This window comes from Parus major, chromosome 18, assembly GCF_001522545.3.
Source record: "Parus major isolate Abel chromosome 18, Parus_major1.1, whole genome shotgun sequence".
Classification (NCBI taxonomy): Eukaryota; Metazoa; Chordata; class Aves; order Passeriformes; family Paridae; genus Parus; species Parus major.
Window position 1 is genome coordinate 9,193,418 of NC_031786.1, and position 16,883 is coordinate 9,210,300.

At 56.9% G+C, this 16,883-nt stretch overlaps 3 protein-coding genes across 13 annotated transcripts; 2 read left to right on the plus strand and 1 right to left on the minus strand.

Moving 5' to 3' along the window:
- Positions 1 to 4,772: 4,772 nt before the first annotated feature.
- LOC107212272 (protein ADP-ribosylarginine hydrolase-like) lies at positions 4,773 to 8,077 on the plus strand. Its single transcript, XM_015645322.1, has 7 exons — positions 4,773 to 4,800; positions 4,868 to 5,091; positions 5,793 to 5,891; positions 5,963 to 6,068; positions 6,622 to 6,701; positions 6,772 to 6,955; positions 7,466 to 8,077. Exons 1-7 carry the CDS (start codon positions 4,790 to 4,792, stop codon positions 7,836 to 7,838), a joined length of 1,077 nt encoding a protein of 358 aa, XP_015500808.1. The 5' UTR covers positions 4,773 to 4,789; the 3' UTR covers positions 7,839 to 8,077.
- A 1,255-nt stretch (positions 8,078 to 9,332) lies between these two features.
- On the plus strand, positions 9,333 to 12,250 carry CCDC61 (coiled-coil domain containing 61). Of its 9 annotated transcripts, none has more exons than XM_015645296.3 (14): positions 9,349 to 9,415; positions 9,847 to 10,007; positions 10,088 to 10,170; positions 10,268 to 10,425; positions 10,499 to 10,627; positions 10,723 to 10,798; positions 10,881 to 10,963; positions 11,052 to 11,164; positions 11,259 to 11,337; positions 11,450 to 11,514; positions 11,603 to 11,672; positions 11,743 to 11,806; positions 11,887 to 11,965; positions 12,053 to 12,250. In XM_015645296.3, exons 2-14 carry the CDS (start codon positions 9,860 to 9,862, stop codon positions 12,148 to 12,150), a joined length of 1,245 nt encoding a protein of 414 aa, XP_015500782.1. In that variant the 5' UTR covers positions 9,349 to 9,415; positions 9,847 to 9,859; the 3' UTR covers positions 12,151 to 12,250. The 9 variants fall into 9 exon arrangements, with proteins under 9 accessions (XP_033374626.1, XP_015500782.1, XP_015500785.1 ...); XM_015645299.3 differs by having other exon boundaries at positions 11,899 to 11,965; XM_033518735.1 differs by having other exon boundaries at positions 9,333 to 9,381; positions 11,887 to 12,250.
- Positions 12,251 to 12,507: 257 nt separating this feature from the next.
- BLOC1S3 (biogenesis of lysosomal organelles complex 1 subunit 3) lies at positions 12,508 to 13,880 on the minus strand. 3 transcript variants are annotated; one of them, XM_015645301.3, is made up of 2 exons: positions 13,826 to 13,880; positions 12,508 to 13,472 (listed from the first exon to the last, which is right to left on the minus strand). In XM_015645301.3, exon 2 carries the CDS (start codon positions 13,467 to 13,469, stop codon positions 12,984 to 12,986), a length of 486 nt encoding a protein of 161 aa, XP_015500787.3. In that variant the 5' UTR covers positions 13,470 to 13,472; positions 13,826 to 13,880; the 3' UTR covers positions 12,508 to 12,983. The 3 variants fall into 3 exon arrangements, with proteins under 3 accessions (XP_015500787.3, XP_015500788.1, XP_018864095.1); XM_015645302.3 differs by lacking the exon at positions 13,826 to 13,880 and adding an exon at positions 13,802 to 13,825; XM_019008550.2 differs by lacking the exon at positions 13,826 to 13,880 and adding an exon at positions 13,662 to 13,685.
- Between the last annotated feature and the right edge of the window lie 3,003 nt (positions 13,881 to 16,883).

The following is a 16,883-nucleotide window of genomic DNA, read 5'->3' on the forward strand; positions in this document are numbered from 1 at the left end:
CTGCTTTGGCTGAGAACAGTTTCCTGCCACCCCAGCCATTACATGCTGAAGACTATTGAATGTTGCAGCTGGGGACCATTTCTGAGCCCTCTTGGTCTCTCTGTAGTTTGTGGAGTATCCTGAGTACTTGGATCTTCGGCCATACATGTCAGACACAGCTGGGGAACCCCTCCTCTGCTCCTTATATGCCATCGTGGTTCACAGTGGGGACACCTGTCTTGAGGGACACTTTTTGTGCTACACAAAGGTAAGCAGCAACTTCCCTCCTGACAGGGAGAAATGTGTGCTGGGAAAGACAAACTTTCCCAGCAGTGCTACTGGCAGCCAAGGTTTTGGGGGACAAGGTCTCCTTTGGGGCTTGACTGGATGTCCTTTTGAGCACTCCTGGTTTGGCAGTTTTCTGCCTTTGGTGTTGTGGAGAAACCCTGCAGCTCCTCTCCAGAACTGGACACCTTTCTTTGCAGGCCAGCAATGGGCTGTGGTACAAGATGGACGATGAGTCTGTGGATAATTGTGACATCCACACAGTTCTAGGGCAGCAAGCCTACTTGCTGTTCTATGCCAGGTAATAACCAGGATCATGTGGTCAGAAAACATTTCCTTATCCTGTCTTACCCATTTGTTTTCTCCTTCTCCTGATTCTGCCATAGGAGAAAATTCCTTCATAGATCCTTCAATGCTGTCACTTCTGAACTACCCCTCTCCAGTCCTCCTCTTTCCCTGCTGGGCTTTAGGGTGCTGCCCTGTGTAAACTGCCCCTTGTCTGCTCTCTGAAGCTGGCTCGTGTAGAGAACAGGACTTCAAGGGAGCCCCTGGGAAAGATGGGGAGGGACTCCTTGTCAGGGAGTGTAGTGATGGGGTAAGGGGAAATGATTTTAAAGTGAAAGAGGGAAGATTTAGATTAGATATTAAGCAGAAATTCTTCCCTGTGAGGCTGGTGAGGCACAGAATGTCCAGAGAAGCTGTGGCTGCCCCTGGATCCCTGGAAGTGTCCAAGGCAAGGTTGGACCTGGGCTACTGGAAGGTGTCCCTGCCATGGCATGGGGATTGGAATGAGATTTCTTTCATCCAGATTCTAGGATTCTGTGGAGGCCACAGGGGGTAAAAAAGACAAGGACTCGCTCTGACAGTGGCAGACCTGGTGGGAAGACCCTGATTAAACATCCTAGTGGTGACCTTGGTGAAGTCTTCTCTCTGTTGCTCCAAGGAAGTGACTGAATCCCAGAGGAGTCTACAAGGAATGCCTGAAGCAGAGATAACTCTTTTTTCCTCCAGATGCTCAGATTTGAAAATGAGAGAAATGATGGCTTCCTCAGCAGCAGCACCATATTCCCATTCCATCCTGGGCCAGGGAGGGGCCAGCCAGCAGCAGGCAGGTTCCTCAGCAGCACAGGGTCTGCCTGGCAGGATCAAGGGGATGTACAGCCAGAGGTACCACGCCAGGGAGAGGGCCCGGAGCAGATCCCCACAGTGGGACAATGATCTCTGCAGGTGGATCATCAACAGCACCAACTCTGGCAACTTAACAGGAAGGAGGAGGAAGAGAACCAGTCCTTTATGCCTTGACTGTGCTCCCAGGAATGCCACAGCTCCAGGGCCCTCCAGCAGGATCTGCCAGCAGGTGCCTGTACCAAACCTTGCTTGGGTGCAAACTTTGCCAGCACAGAGAGAGCTGGGCAGATCCTCATGGCAGGACTATGCTCTCTGGAGGCAGGTTGTGGAGATCACAAACTCTTACCTGTCAGTGAGGAGGTCTGAGCGTCCCAGAGATGCATGTCAGACAAGCACAGCCTGGAGGATGCAGCAGCACAGCATCTGAAACAAACAAAACCCCACCTGTTTGGAATCAACCAGCAGAAAAGCCATAGCCAGAATTAAAACTCCTTGTTGGCTTGTGGAGGACCAGACCTAAGTATGTTTTGTGTCAAACATTCTGATTATTACAATTGGAAAGGACATTGGAGGAGAGTCCTGCAGGGGTGGGGCAGCAGTGTGCTGAGCCAAATTCCTGCTCTGCTTTGACACTCATGCTCACTTCCCAGAAGAGAGCCAAAAGAGCTGGCTGTGCATGCATGAAGAAAACAGCTCAAAAAATTAAGTCTGTGTAGTAGTTTGGTAGCCACCAAATTAACTATAAAAGGAAGCCAATTGCCTCCCTGGCTCTTTTTCCTCTTTTTCTCTGGCTTTTTTTGTCTTGCAATCCCAGCTCCAGATCATCCACACTAGAACCAGCATGGGATCTATGGACTGGTGACAAGCTTTGTTCTCTCTCCCTTTTCTGTCTTTATTACTCTCCTCCCTTGGTTTGTCTGGACAAAGCATGGCAGTGATATCCTGCCCTGTGCTTCACACTGAAGTTTGCTGAGGGAGTGGGAAGCTTGTGGAAGTGTGTTGTGGCTTGTTATCCAGCACCTCTGAGGAGCTTGTGGTGGGAGTTGAGAAATTATTGAAGTCTACTATATGAAATTAAGGGCTTGTCAGCCACCACTCATGGAAGCCTAATGTAGGATTTAAGGGTTCGTTAGCCAACATCTTTTAAGCCTAAATATTGGGCTGGTTGCCAGAGTTATGGCAACAATAAAACACAAAGAATTCCCTGGCACATCATCCAGTGTCTTTGTTGAGGCTGATGACAATTTACAGTGAACATCATGCCTCTGACTGGTGAGCTGTGACATGGTCATGTAAGAGTCATTTACAGGGTGTTTCCTTCTTTGTAGGCTTCGAGGCAGTGGTGGAAATACCCACCATGAGATGTTTGTGTGATGAGATTTTGAAAGCTGTGTGCTTGCATGTGCCCATCTAGCAATCTGGTGTTTTTAAACACAGAGTTCAAGTCACTCCAAGGGACATGGGCTGGATGTGCCAATAGTGACTGAAAAGGGCTTGGAGGGCCAGGCCCTGAGGGTGCTGCTCAGTGGCACCACAACAAGTATGGAGCCAGGAACAAGCAGCATCTCCCAAGGGTCAGGAGCTGATCCTGTTAAATGTCTTTCTTACCTGGATGCTGGGGCAGAGAGAACTCAGCAAGCTGGCACAGGACACAGGAGGAATGGTGCTTGGGTCAGGGGACTCGCCCCACCACAGCAGTGACACGGGCAGATTGTCAGCCTGGATGAGGAAGGAGCAGATGATCTGACAATGCCAGAGAGGAAGCAGAGGAGTGCAGAAAGCACCAGAAGCATCCCTAGTAGGGAGCAGCTTACACAAAGAGCACCAGCAGCCCCCCCTGATCTCCTCTCAGTGCTGCCTCTAAGAAGGAAGCACCCAGGGAGACATTGCAGAAAGTTGCCCAGCTCTGCCAGCTGGTCCCTCATCCACAAAGAGGCTTGGACACGAAGAACAGGAGTCCCTTCAGAAGTTCCCTGCTCATCCAGGCGGGCTGTGATCCCTGACAGCTCGTCTTTCAGCACACAGGGACAGCCTGCTGCTGTGCCTTCAAGATTACTTTCTTGAAGTACATCCATCCTTCCTGGACCCCTTTGTTTTTAAGGGCTGTTTCCCAAGGAACATTCCAAACCAGCTTCTTGAAAAGGCCAAAACCTGCCCTCCAGAAACCCAGTGTGGAAATTTTGTTAGTGCCCCTCCTGGTTTCACAAATTATTGAGAATCCTGTTATTTCATGATCATCAACCTGGAGGTTATTATTCAAACAATAAACTTGCCTTCAGAACCAAACCCTGTGCGAGGTGGCACTTTAATCTCTGTAGAACAGGGCTTTGGTTGGTTTTTTGTTGTTTTTTTTTTTTTAACTGGGAAAAGAGCCAAATTGCCTGAAAAGAAGGCTTTGGAGAGGAAAAACCCTGCTTGGAATTCACAAAAAGAGAAGTTGTGAACTGAAACATTTTTGGACACTAAAAATGAGACTTTGTAGACTAAAAGGAGCTGATTAGGAAGCCAGAACTAAGACCTTGGGAAGGAAACATGAAGTTTAGGATCATCCCAATATAGATTTGTAGCACAGGCAGGACTTTTCTCCAATAAATGAGGGTTTGGATGCAAACAATGAAACCCTGTGCCCTAAAAAAGGCAACAGCTAATATAAAAGAGGTTGGGAGCCCAAAACTTAGGATTTTGGCCCCAAAATGGTGGCTGTAGGCATGGAAAGAATTAATAGTTGAGAGGCTACAAATTGCCTTGCAAATCCTGCAATGGAGGTGAACCTCTCTGGCCCCAAGAAGTGAAGCTTTGGTGCTGAACAGAGGGCTCCAGGCACTCCAGTGGAAACTTTGAGGGGTAAAAAAGGGATTTGGACCACCCAAAAGAAGGGTTGGGTCTTAAAAAGGGGGCTTGGAGCCCTAAAAATTGAGCTTTGAAAACAGAGAGTTTGAACCCTGAAGTTAGGTTTTGTGCCCTCAAAGGATGCTTTGCTGACACAGTTTAAAGCTTTGCCCCTAAAAAAGATGTTAAAGCTAAAAAAAAGGCCTAAAATAGATGTTAAGAGTATTTTTGACCCTAAAAAGAGATGTCCTTTAGGGCACAAAAACTGAGCTTTGAAAACAGAGTTTGAACCCTGAAGTTAGGTTTTGTGCCCTCAAAGGATTCTTTGTTGCCGCAATTTAAAGCTTTGCCCCTAAAAAGAGATGTCCTTTGGGACCCCTGGAGCCTCTCCTTCCCTCTGCCTCCCCCACCCAGGATGTCCCTGGAGTCTCTCCCTGTGTTCTCCCCCTCGCTGTGGGGGCAGCAGCTCTGTACCCCCCATCCCCGGGGTGTTCTGGTCCCCTTAAGGGCCCGTGGCCAGCACTGGCCCCATGCCCTGAGCCTGACAGGCATTCCCAGCTGCTCCACCATGGAGGAGACGTGAGTGCAGCAGGATCCCCGGGGCTCCCCCTGCCTTGGGCACCCCCTGAACCCTCTGTTCCCGCAGGGTGCCCTCGGTGGAGTGCTACGAGGCGGCCATGGTGCTGAGCGGGGTGGGGGACGCGCTGGGGTACCGGGGGGCCCGCTGGGAGTACTGCACCTCGGGCCCCCAGATCCACGCCGAGCTGGCCCAGCTGGGTGGGCTGGCAGCCATCAACCTGGAGCCCCCCGAGTGGCCCGTCAGCGATGACACCGTCCTGCACCTTGCCACCGCCGAGGGGCTGGCCACAGGTGCGGGGGCTCCGTGACACCCCACTGACACAAGGGAGGGGTCCCTGGGCTTGGGGTCCTCATTGTTGTGGAGGGAGTGTCCTCAGTATGTCCCCTAGAGGATGGAGAGTCCCTGCTCTGTTCCTTGGGCTGCGTGGTTGGTGTCTGGGGGTGCGGCTGGGTACCCCCTTACAGCCCTGGATGTGTCAGGGATGTCCCCATTACATCCTGACTCAAACTGGAGGATTGCTGGGAGGAGCTCTGGGGGGGCCTTGTCCAGCTTTGGGGGCGTCTTCATTCCACTTCTCCCCACCTTTTAGGGGTTTCCAGGGAGGCTTTGGTGGGATGTGTATCCTTGTTTCCTCTGGGTGGGGTGGCATGGGGAGTGTGAGTCTGTGTCTGTGTGTCTTCCCTCATTTATGTGCCCTTTCCTCCTCTACTGGGTGCTGGAGAAGGGGACATTTCCCCCTCCCATTTTGGGAACCTGGAAGGGTACCCCTCTCTCACTCAGCTTGGAGTGCTCAGGAGGATTCCCCATTTCTCCACAAAACTAGTGCTGCTTCCCCTCCAGCTTTGGGAGATCTGTGGGGCAGTGTCCCCTTTCCCCACATTTTTGGGGGTGGTGCAATGGGGATCTTCTTATCCCCTTTCACTTTTGGGGGTGCATGGGGCCTCTCCCTGCCAGCCTGGGTAACCCAGGTGGGTGTTCACACCCTGCACAGGCCTGGAGGGGGAACCCCTCCTGCAGGAGCTGGCTCGCCGCTACGTGGCCGCCATGGGGGACATGGAGGGACGCAAGCCGGGACCCAGCAGCATCCTAGGTGAGCAGAGCCCCAGGATCCAGGGAGAGGCAGGGGGGCTGAGGGAGCCTCACGCCCCCGTGTCCTCCCAGGCACCTCCCAGCTGCGGCCAGGGGAGCCCGAGGGCTATCGCATCCCCTTCAACCCCCGCGGCACCGGCTGCGGGGCCGCCATGCGCAGCCTGGCCATCGGCCTCAGGTGGGCACGCTGAGGGACACCTGGGGACACCTGGGGACAGGGATGTAGGTATCAGAGATGGGGGGTGGGGACAGGGATGTGGGGTGTCAGAACGAGTGGAAGGGGGGACACGGGGATGCCACATGGGGACACAGGTTGGGGATAAGGGGGTGTCAGAGCTGGGGGAATGGGGACATGAGTGTGTTTGGGCTGGGAAAATGGGGTGGAAAGGGGACATGAAGGGATGGGAGTAGGGTAAGAGGGACGTGAGGATGTCAGAGGGACAGGAACGGGGGACACAGAGTGTGGTGGGGACATGGGGTTGGTGGAGCTGGAGAGGACAAGGTCCAGAGCTTGGGGACATGTGGTGCTGGAGCTGGGAGATTGGGGACAGAGAACATGGAGACAGCAACAGGGCAGAGGGACACAGGTCACAGAGCAGCTGAGAGTGGGACGTGGAAGTGATGGGGCTAGGAGAATGAGCACAGCAGGGACAAGGGTGGTGGTAAGGGAATGGGGATGAGGCTGGAAATACAGGAGCAGGGGAGTGGGGACTGCTCTGATGCCAGCGCAGGTACCCGCACGCCTCAGAGCTGCCAACTCTGATCCGGGTGAGCATCGAGAGCGGGCGCATGACGCACCACCACCCCACTGGTGAGTGCCAGGCTGGCAGGGGTGGGCAGGAGGGGATAGCAGAACCCCACTAAAGCCCCTGTCCTCACAGGGTACCTTGGAGCACTGGCAGTGGCCCTCTTTGGGGCACTGGGGGCTCGGGGAGAGCCCCCAGAGCGCTGGGGGGCTGAGCTGCTGCGAGTACTGCCCCTGGCATGGGACTATGTGGAGGGCACTGGAGTGGCTGTGGAGGAAAATGCTGCTGCCTGGCCATTCTTTGGGGAGGCGTGGCACCGGTGAGTGCGCACTGTGAGGGCTCTGGGGGGACACTGGGAGCACAGGGAGGGGCTGGGAAGGATACTGAGAAGGTCTCAGGGGTCCATTAATGTCATTGGTGCCAGCCAGGCTCTCTGCCAGTCCTGGCAGTGCATCCCAGTGGTGTCACTGGTGCCACTGCTGACCCTGATGCCCAGTCTCTCCACAGGGCTGGCAGTGCCCATCCTGTCCCTGCTGCACCCAGTGTTCCTCGTGTCCCTGCCAGAGCTGCCATCCTTGGGGACAGTGACCTCTGTGTTCCTGGGGTTCCTGGGGCACTGGGTTTTCTTGGTGTTATTGGTGTCCCCACTGCATCCAGTGCCTTGCTACCCCCCCCCAGGTTTCCTCGTTGTCCCAGTGTCCCCACAGCTATCTGGGGTCACAGGGGCTGCTGGAGAGCCACAGCCCAGTGACCCCCAGTGTCAGTGGTTACCCCATTGTCTGGTGACACCAGTGTCCCCAGTGACCTCAGCGTCCTCATGCCTCTGCAGGTACCTGGACTCCCGTGGGCTCCTGGAAGGCCGTGGCCCACCGCGGGTGCCATCCCTCCCATCCCCAGCCGAGCGGGACACGGAGTACCTGGGCTGGGCACTGGAGGGGTGGCCAGGGCGCAGCGGCCACGACGCACCCATGGTGGCCTTGGAGGCGCTGCTGGCGGCCGGCGGGAGCTGGGAAGAGCTGTGTGCCAGGGCGGTGCTGCACGGCGGGGACAGCGATTCCACGGGGACCATTGCTGCTGGCTGCTGGGGGCTGCGGGGAGGGCTGCTGTCCGTCCCCCCGGGGCTGCACTGCCGCCTGGAGTACCGCGGCCGGCTGAGCCACGCTGCCCACCGGCTCCACGAGCTGGCCTGGGGGACACCGTGAGCGTCCCTGCTCGCACCTGCTGTCCCTCAACACGGAAAACTCCTGGGGGTTTGCAAAGCAAAGACCAGCACGGGTCACAGAGGAGTTGCCAGACCCTTGGGTGAAGCAGGACCCTTCAGGGTGTGCTGGGGCAAGGCGAGCCCCAGGGAGAGCACCACAGCTGTGTCCATTGTAGTCCACCCCAGGCAGAGCCCAGAACCCCACCAAGGAGCCTCAGTAAAAAAACATCTCCCGAGTCACTCTGCCTCTGGATTTGTGCCCCTGCGCCTCTCGTCCTGCCTCTGCCAGCACTTAAGCTCCAAAGCATTACTCTTCACATTCAGCCCCAAGCTTCTCCAAGTGCAAACCTTTATTTTTATAACACAATCCTCAAAAGTATGGAAAACAGCACCACTTTTAAATCAACAAAGCCTACACTTGGAAGACCAAATAGTCCATTTAAACCAAACCGACATCTTCATGCTACATTTATACATTCAAAGGTTTATGTTTTTAAAGTTCAAAGACTCATTTAGAGGGCCCAGAGTGTCGTTTTGAAGGCCCCAAGTTTGATCTGGGTTACTCACAATGCCATCATTGTCACCCACTGCACAGACAGACCCACGGATGCATCCTGCCGCAGAAAGGCTGCTGGAAGTCCCCGGGCCAGCTTGGGGGTGTGCTGACGAGTGCTGTATTTGCTCTCCTCCCCCTTATTTTGTGGGGACCAACGTCCTGGGGATCTGGAGCCTTGGGGCTGCCCTTCCCAACCATTTCATGGGGAAACTTTGTAATTTTGGGGAGATCCGCCCAAACATTGGGGCCCTCTGGTGGAGTCCTGGGGCCTCTAGCGGCGTCCCCCAGACTGCCTCCAGTCTCTGTTTAATAAAAACGGATTCGAGGCCCCGCAATTTATCGGCGCCCTCCTCCACTGCCTCCGGTTCTGTACGCCCCCCATGTCCAGCCCAGACCTGCCCCGGGCCCGGTAACCCGCTCCGTTCCGTATCCCCCATGGGAGCAGGACGCGGCCATGATCAAAGGAGCCGGAACCCCTCAGGGAGCAAGGGAAGGAGCGGGGCCTCCACAGGCGGGCCTGGCTCCACCTTTTCCCACCCAACAAAATGAGTGACAGCTACAGTAACCAATGGCGTATGGGGAGGGAGGCGGGGCTTCTATTTATAACCAATGGCAGCTGGAGGCTGGCGGGCAGCGCCGACCTACTAACGGCATTGCGATGACGGGCGGCGCATACAGCCAATGAGCAGCGGAGGGCGGTGCGGCCAGCCAATGAGGGGGGCGGGCTGCGGCGGGGCGGGGCGCGGCCAGCCAATGAGGCGGGACGGGCTGAGGAGAGGCGGGGCGCGGCCAGCCAATGAGGCGGGACGGGCTGAGGAGAGGCGGGGCGCGGCCAGCCAATGAGGCGGGACGGGCTGAGGAGAGGCGGGGCGCGGCCAGCCAATGAGGCGGGACGGGCTGAGGAGAGGCGGGGCGCGGCCAGCCAATGAGGCGGAGCCGGCCGTGGCGGGGCGGGGCGCGGCTGAGGCGCGGAGGATCGCGGCGGGCGGTGAGCCTTCCCCGGTGCGGCCGGGGTACTCCCGGTACCTGTCGCCTTAGCACACCCGCGGGCCCGGGCCACCCCCAGTTCCCTTCCCTCGGTACTCCCAGAACAGGCCCTCGAAGCCCTGGCATCCCCGCTGTTCCCCAGGCAGCAGGCCCAAGGCCATGGCTCTCCCCTTGTTCCTCTGTATTCTCTCCACCCCCTCAAACTGTGCCCGCCCCCAGTAGAGCCCGAGTCAACAAAAGCTCTCAGGTCCTTTGTGGTGGTCTGGGCTCCCCATCTTGCCCCGTCAGAGCTCGCCTATCAGTTCTGCTCTCGCTCTGCACTCACCAGCCCAGAATCCACCCCAGCTCAGCTGTCCCCAGCCCTGCAGCTGGGATCCCCTTTCCCGAGGGTACCCTCTCCGTTTTTGGGGGTGCCCTCGGTACTCCTGGGGTGTCCCTGTGTGCCAAGGGTGCCCTCTGCCCACAGACGCCCTGGAGCCATGGGTGAGCCGCGGTACCTGCAGGCCGAGTGCGCTTTCCGGCCCGGGGCACACTCGGTGCGGGTGACCCTGACCCGCTCCACGCTGCGGGTGGAAGTGGAGGCTCACGGCACCGCCGACCTGTGGAGGGGCGAGTTCGATGCCGCCTGTGAGTGCCGGAGGGAGCCAGGGGGGATGAGGGGGTCTCCCATGACTGCCACTGACCGAAATACCCCCTTTTCCTCGCAGTCATCGAGGACCTGACCCGCAAAACGGGGAATTTCAAGCAGTTTGGCATTTTCTGCAGTATGCTGGAGTCGGCACTCACACAGGTGTGGCCATGCTGCTCCCCCACACACGGCGCTTTGGGGGTACCTCGGGTGGGGTGTGTGTCCCACCGAGCCCTCCTGCTTTTCAAACTTTCTGCAGAGTAGCGACTCCGTCAGCCTGGAGCTCCTCACCTACACCGACTTGGAGACCCTGCATAGCCGGAAAGTGGGAGCAGTCACCCGGCCTCTCCCTTCCACCTCTTCCTCCCTCAACACCAAGCGCTACCTCATCCTCATCTACTCTGTGGAGTTCGATAGGTGACAGGGGACAGCAGGCAGGGGTCACAGGGGAGTGACTCCAGCCTCACCTCCTCCACGTGCTCTCCTCCAGGATCCATTACCCACTGCCCCTGCCCTACGTGGGGCGGCCGGACCTTGCGGCACTGGTGCGGGAGCTGCAGGAGCAGCTGGCACAGCTCCGGGCCCGACGCCTGGAGGAGACCCAGCACCTGCGGGACGCGTGAGTGGGGCTGGTGACATCCGGAAGGGTTTGGGGGTTCCTTCCTTACTTTGTGAGACTGGAACCCCCAGACCACCCCCTGCCGATCCCCCCAGGCTGTGGCAGGCGCTGGAGGAGAAGCGGGCAGCAGAGGCCCGGCACCAGCGCGAGTACCGGCAGCTGGCTGCAGAGGTGGGCTGGGAGGGGCTGGGAGCTGCTCTTGGTAGGGACAGGGGCTGCCAGATGCACAGTGAACCTTTCTCTCCCCTCGCAGCTGACCCAGGCAAAGGCATCGGAGCAGAGGCTGCAGCTGCGGGTGAAGAACCTGACAGCTGAACTGGCCTCCTGCAGGAGGGGGTGAGGCTGGGGTGAACCCTGCAGGAGGACCCTCATGACCATGGGGTGTTCCCCTATCCCCCTCTGATGGTACCGGTGCTCTTGGCAGCCGCCAGAAATCTGCCAGCCCAGCCCCACGCCCCAAGGAGCAACGCTCAGCATCCCTGGAGAGCCACAGGAGCAGCCGGGGCCGCCCCTCGCCACAGTCCCTGTCACCTGCAGGTGTGGGACACTTGGGGACACACAGCCAGGAGTGGTGACAGGGCACAGCTCACCCCCTCCTCACCCTGACCCCTCCTCTGCCTCCCCCTCTCAGGCTCCCACCGACCACGCTTTGACCCCACTGCCTTTGTCAGGAACCGTCAGCGCCAGCAGAAGGAAGCTGAGCTCAGAAGGTAAGCGATGGTGACTGAGCTTGTCACCGTCCCTCCCTGGTACCTGGCGGGGGGGATCTCCTCTCCCTTTCAGCCCCATGTTCCCCCTTACCACCATCTCCCTGGGGTGCAGCCAGCGGCATGGAGTGGCTTCTGGCAGCGCCAGCCCAGCAAGGAGCCACAGGCGCAGCTCGTCTGGTGAGTGGGGAGCATGAAGAGGGCTGGGGATGCACCCACTGTGTGGGGCTCCTTCTTTATTTCCCCCCATCTCCTTTTCTCCCTGCAGCTGACAGCTCCCGGAGCTGGCACTTGGGAGGGAGCTCTGGCAGCAAAGCCAGTGAGCCTGTGCCCTGCAGGTAATGCTGGGGTTGGGCAGGATGCTTGGGCATCCCTTCTAGCAGACTTTAACCCCCCCACCTTGGGCAGGGACAGGAGAGTGACCCGTAAACGGAGACCCCTGAGTACCTCATCCTGCAATGGCCCCTGTATGGTGAGTGGCTGCCCCTTTGGGGTTTCCCCAACCCTCTTCACCCCAAGGCAGGGTGACCAGGAGGTCATCGATGACCCCAGCCTCCCACCCAGGTGCCTCACACAGCTGCCAGCCACAAGCTGCCAGCATGCAGGACGGGTGGCAAGCACCCTGGTAAAGGTGAGGCCCCATATGAGCCCCTACATGTTCAAGGGATACCCCAATGCAGACCTTTGTTAACCCTTTTTCCTTCACTGGCCTCCCCAGAGAACCGCTCCAGGGAGCCCTCAGCTGAACTGGCCGAGATTGACGCCCGGCTGCAGGCTCTGCAGGAGTACATGGACAGCCTGAACACCCACATGTGACCCCCTCCAGGGACACACACCCTCTCCCTGTGTCCTCAGGGGGTGACAGTGGTAGTGCGGTACAAGTATCCCCCCAAATAAACCTTTGTGTGGCCCCAGAGTGTGTCCTTCTTGGGATGGGGGTGGTGACCCCCAGGAGGGACACAGTGATAGGGCTGGGGGCACCAGGGACATCACAAGAGGGTGACAGTACCGGTGCTTGGGGTTATGTGGAATACAGCCCAGGCCGCCAGTCTTGTCCCCTGGGCTGCCAGTGAATTCAAAGGCAACTGCAATGGTACACCAGCACCCATGTCACCCTACTCTGTCCCTGCACCTGAGGGTGTCCCTGTCCCCACTCCTGCAACACTACTGTCCTCTTCCCACTGTGGCTCTGACACCACCACGGCTTTATTCAGTTCCATGTCACATAAAACAGTGGCATTTGGGGACAATGGTGATGAGCCAGCACCAGGCTGCAGTTCAGGGATGGTGGCAGCTGGCCAGGGGATCAGCAGCAATAATGTCACCAGAGCATGGAGCTCCTGGGGTAGCACACCGGTGTTCTCTGTGCCAAAGCCACTGTTTGGTGTCACTGTGGCTACACTGGTGATGATGCCACTGGTGATGATGGTGGTCTTCATGGTCAGTGTGGGATGCTGCAAACATGACCCGATGCCACCACAATTCCACCCTCGGCAGGACGCTGCACTGATGATCCCGACGATGATGGCCCTGCCGTGGCAGACGCGGTACTGGCGATGCCGAGGACAGCAGGGATGCTGGCAGATGTCTGCCAGGTGTTGGTGGCAGCCGCAGTGGGGATGGAACGCGGTGCCACACGGCGGTGCCGGTCAGAGCTGCCCGCGGATGTCGGGCAGGAGGTGACAGGCTGTGACGATGTCGATGGTGTCGGCCACGGCGCGCAGATCACGGCGGGCCAGGCGCAGGCAGTGTGCGGCCGCGGCTGCGGTCACCTGTGCCCGGCCCAGGGCCCCCCCCAGCCCCCCCAGGCTCCGGGCGGCGCTGCCGTAGCTCTGCCGGAGGGCGCTGCCCACCGCCCCCCGCAGCCGCCCCGTGCCCTCCCGCAGCCGCTGCTGCAGCAGCGAGGGGCCGCCCCCCCAAACGGCCGCCGGCTCCTCCGCCAGCACCGGCGGCGTCTTCGGCCTCTGCTCCTCCTCCTCCTCCTCCTCCTCCTCCTCTTCGGTCTCGGAGGCTTCGCCCGGCACCTTCAGCCCGGCTCCCGGGGCCTCCCCTGCCGTCTCCACCAGCAGCTCTGGCTCCGAGTCGCTCTCGGAGGCTTCGCCCGGCACCACCCGGGGGGGGCGGGGGGCGGCCATGGCCTGGCGGGACACGGGTGGGTCAGGAGGGCCGGGGGGCGATCCGGGCTTAGCCCCGCGGAGTCCTTCCCCAAACCCCTGGGCTCGGACCCCTCTGACCCGCGCGGCTCCCCAGCGATCCCGGGGGCTCCCCCCGCCCCATGGCCCCGGCAGTAACCCCGCTCCCCAAACCGGGATCCCCCCTGTCCACACCGGGATCCCCCGCTCCCCACACAGGGGTCCGCCTCTCCCCACACCGGGCTCCCCAAGCCCCACGGCCCCGGCAGTAACCCCGCTCCCCACACCGGGCTCCCCCAGCCCCACGGCCCCGGCAGTAACCCCGCTCCCCACACCGAGCTCCCCCGGGACGCTCCCACCTCCCGGCCGCCGGTGCCGCAGGTCACATGACGCGCTGGCCACGTGACCGCAGGCGGAAGTGGCGGCGCTGGGCATGGCGGGCCCGCAGCTGCGGCCGCTCCGGGGAAAGAGCTGCGGGTAAAGAACTGCGGGTGACAGCGCCGGGAACCCGGCCCTAAACACGCAGCACAGACCGGAGCTGACAGCTGCACAGCTGACAGTGCACAGCTCTCCATCCCCCTGTGTAACGAACGCAGCAGGGACTTGCAGCAGAAGAGCACCGGGATGGGATGTGCAGAGCCAGGCCGGGCCTCAGGGCACTGAGGAGCTGAGCCGAGCCAGGCAGCGCCGTGTCACCGCTCTGGTGGCCCTCTGTGACAGGACAGGCTCACCAATGCCACCTGCCTGGACTGTGTGACTCCTTTGGCACGGTCCCACATGGAATCCTCATCTCCAGACCAGGGCAGCGCCTCTAGGAACCCCCCGGGGCTGGGGAAGGGGCCGTGATGACTCTTGGACACCGAGGCTGCAGAGCTCTGCGGGATCTGGGGCTTTGGGGGATGGTGTAGGGGTCCTTTATATCATGTAAGGATCAGAACTAGGACTGGGATCAGGGTCCAGAACCATGTTTAGGACTAGGACCAGGACTAGGACTGGGACAACAGCTGGGACCAGAATCATAACCAGGACAGGATAACAACTGGTACTGGGACAAGGACCACAGGGGACACCACAGTCAGGACCATGCTGAGGACCAGGACCAGCGTGGTGAACACATCCAGACCCAAGACTGGCACTGGGAACAAGACCAGAACCAGCCCCAGGAGGAGACTACATCCACACCAAGGAAGGTTGTGGACCAGGCCCACTTGGAGAGACTTTCTCTGCCGGAAGGGCGTGTCACTGGTGATGTGCCACTTCTGGGGGTTGTGCCTCAGCTCAGGCTGGTGCAGGCAGGTGTCAATGTGCAGGACCACATCCCCCCAGCTGCTGCTGCAGCTGTGTGGCACCTGCACCCAGGGACACCTCTCTGGCACCCAGCCCTGGGCTCCCAGGCACCCCAAATCCCACAGCAGCCTCACCTCCTGCAGCACTCTGAGCCCCTAACAGCACCCTGCATCCCCCCACCCTCAGCCCTGCCCCACAAAGCAAACATCAAACACCCATCCCAGGCTTTGTACAGCGCTTTTGAACCATGTGGAATGTCAGTAATGTAGATTTTTTGCAAGTGCATGCTGATGCTCTCAAGCAGCCACCTGGGTTGAGGATTACAAGGAAATAAGGCCTAGATCTCCATCAAGTTTCAGATTTGGACACACACTGTTCAGCTCTGGCATCATCTGGGACAGTTCCTGGAGCTCAGGATATAGAGACTTGCAGAGCCAGCTGAGGAAGGGAGAAAGCCTCAAAGCTTCTGTTCCAGTTTCTCTGCAGATAATTTATCCTTTTTATGGGAATTGCCCTCTAGAACAATTTTTCAATATCCTTGTTCCTCTGGTGTTCCCAACAGTGCTCTGAAGGTGGCAGTGCACAATAAATTTTTCTGGTATTTCACCTGCCTGAGATTTCTGTGCTTCAGAAGATGTGGGTGTTTTGGTTAATGCAGTCACTGTATATCTGTATTTTCCCAGATGACTCTGGCAGTTTTCCTTTGTAATTCTTCATTATATTAATGGATAATGATAGCATTTTATCTTTACAGTCTTACACACTGTGAGCTATCTAGTTGTTTAAATTGACTTTTTTCCCCTTTTTGCTTTTTTCACATTTCTTGTATCTTTTTTTCTGGTTCATTTGGAAACAAATCACTTGGAACTCATGTATAAGTCCTTTATCTCTAGTGTGTGCTTTTTCTTTTTTTCATGTTTCAACTTTCCAGGAAAAACATTTCCAGAACCCTGAATGTATTAAATAAACACATCATGTTCCATAAAAGAAACAAACTGGCTCAGTTGCTGATAGGGAACTGCTCATTTGTTTATTAAAAGCCAATGCTTTAAAAGTAAGAGAAGATAGCTGGGACTTTAGAAATGATGGAAAATTGGATTTCTTCTCTGTTATTGCAGGTGGCCTGGCATGACTCAATGTTTTTACATTTGTTTGCAGAAACTGATGCACATTACAGACACTGTGACCAATTTACATTTAAAGCCAGGTATTTATTCCTATCTGTAATTTTAATCTTTTTTTAGCTAGAAATGCATGCAGTCTTTCACACATTGACACATTATAGAGTTCTGTGGTTTGGAAATCTTAAACCATAGGTTCTTTGGCAGGCAAATTCAACTTTCAGAGGCAAGAGTACACATCTTGATTCTTGAAGTCAGTAGTTTCTGGAGTAAGTTAGGTTAACAAACTCTGTCTGAACACCCCCTCCTACACTCACTTAAATAATCTTCTACCATTCCTACTCATCCAAAATGACCACTGTCCTGGTACCTGCAGAACCAACCATGAAGGCTTTGTTTGTGGTCAGAAATCTCCAACATCAACGACTCTGTCATCTGTAGAATTACATTCTCACACTGGAAATGAAAATTAGAGTTTAGGTGAGCAGTTACACAGCACAGCCAGAGCTATGAACCTGGTTGGCAGAAACTTGTAGTTTTAAGACAGTAATACTTATATATTTTTAAGAAGCAAAACAGGGATGATTTATGGTAAACCATTCTTCTTCCTGGAGCTCCAAAGATCAATCAGTAAGTTATCAGGTTAGCAATCACAGTTATCAGGTTAGCAATCACAGTTATCAGGTTAGCAATCACAGTTATCAGGTTAGCAATCACAGTTTCTGTGCCCTTGTGAGACCTCCCCTGGGATGTTCTGAGGACTGGAGTCCCTCTGCTCTGGAGATGGGCTGGGACTGCTGGGGGTGCTCAGCCAAGAGAAGAGAAAGCTCTGGGGAGACCTCATTGTGGCCTTCCAGTACTTGAAAAGAGGTTATATGAAGACAGAGAGAAGCTTTTTCTAATGGTAAATGATATATTTACATAAGCTTTTTATATGGGTAAATAGTGCCAGGACAAAGAGGTCCAGCTAACGAAGAAAGGGTAGATTTAGATAAGATGTTGGGAACAT

Coding starts and splice junctions, on each gene's coding strand:
- LOC107212272 (XM_015645322.1), top strand. Junction 5,892..5,962: donor GGGACCCAGCAGCATCCTAG/GTGAGCAGAGCC, acceptor GTGTCCTCCCAG/GCACCTCCCAGCTGCGGCCA. Junction 6,069..6,621: donor AGCCTGGCCATCGGCCTCAG/GTGGGCACGCTG, acceptor ATGCCAGCGCAG/GTACCCGCACGCCTCAGAGC.
- CCDC61 (XM_033518735.1), top strand. CDS start 9,860: ATGGGTGAGCCGCGGTACCTGCAGGCCGAGTGCGCTTTCCGGCCCGGG. Junction 10,426..10,498: donor TACTCTGTGGAGTTCGATAG/GTGACAGGGGAC, acceptor GCTCTCCTCCAG/GATCCATTACCCACTGCCCC. Junction 11,673..11,742: donor AGTGAGCCTGTGCCCTGCAG/GTAATGCTGGGG, acceptor CACCTTGGGCAG/GGACAGGAGAGTGACCCGTA.
- BLOC1S3 (XM_015645301.3), bottom strand. CDS start 13,469: ATGGCCGCCCCCCGCCCCCCCCGGGTGGTGCCGGGCGAAGCCTCCGAG.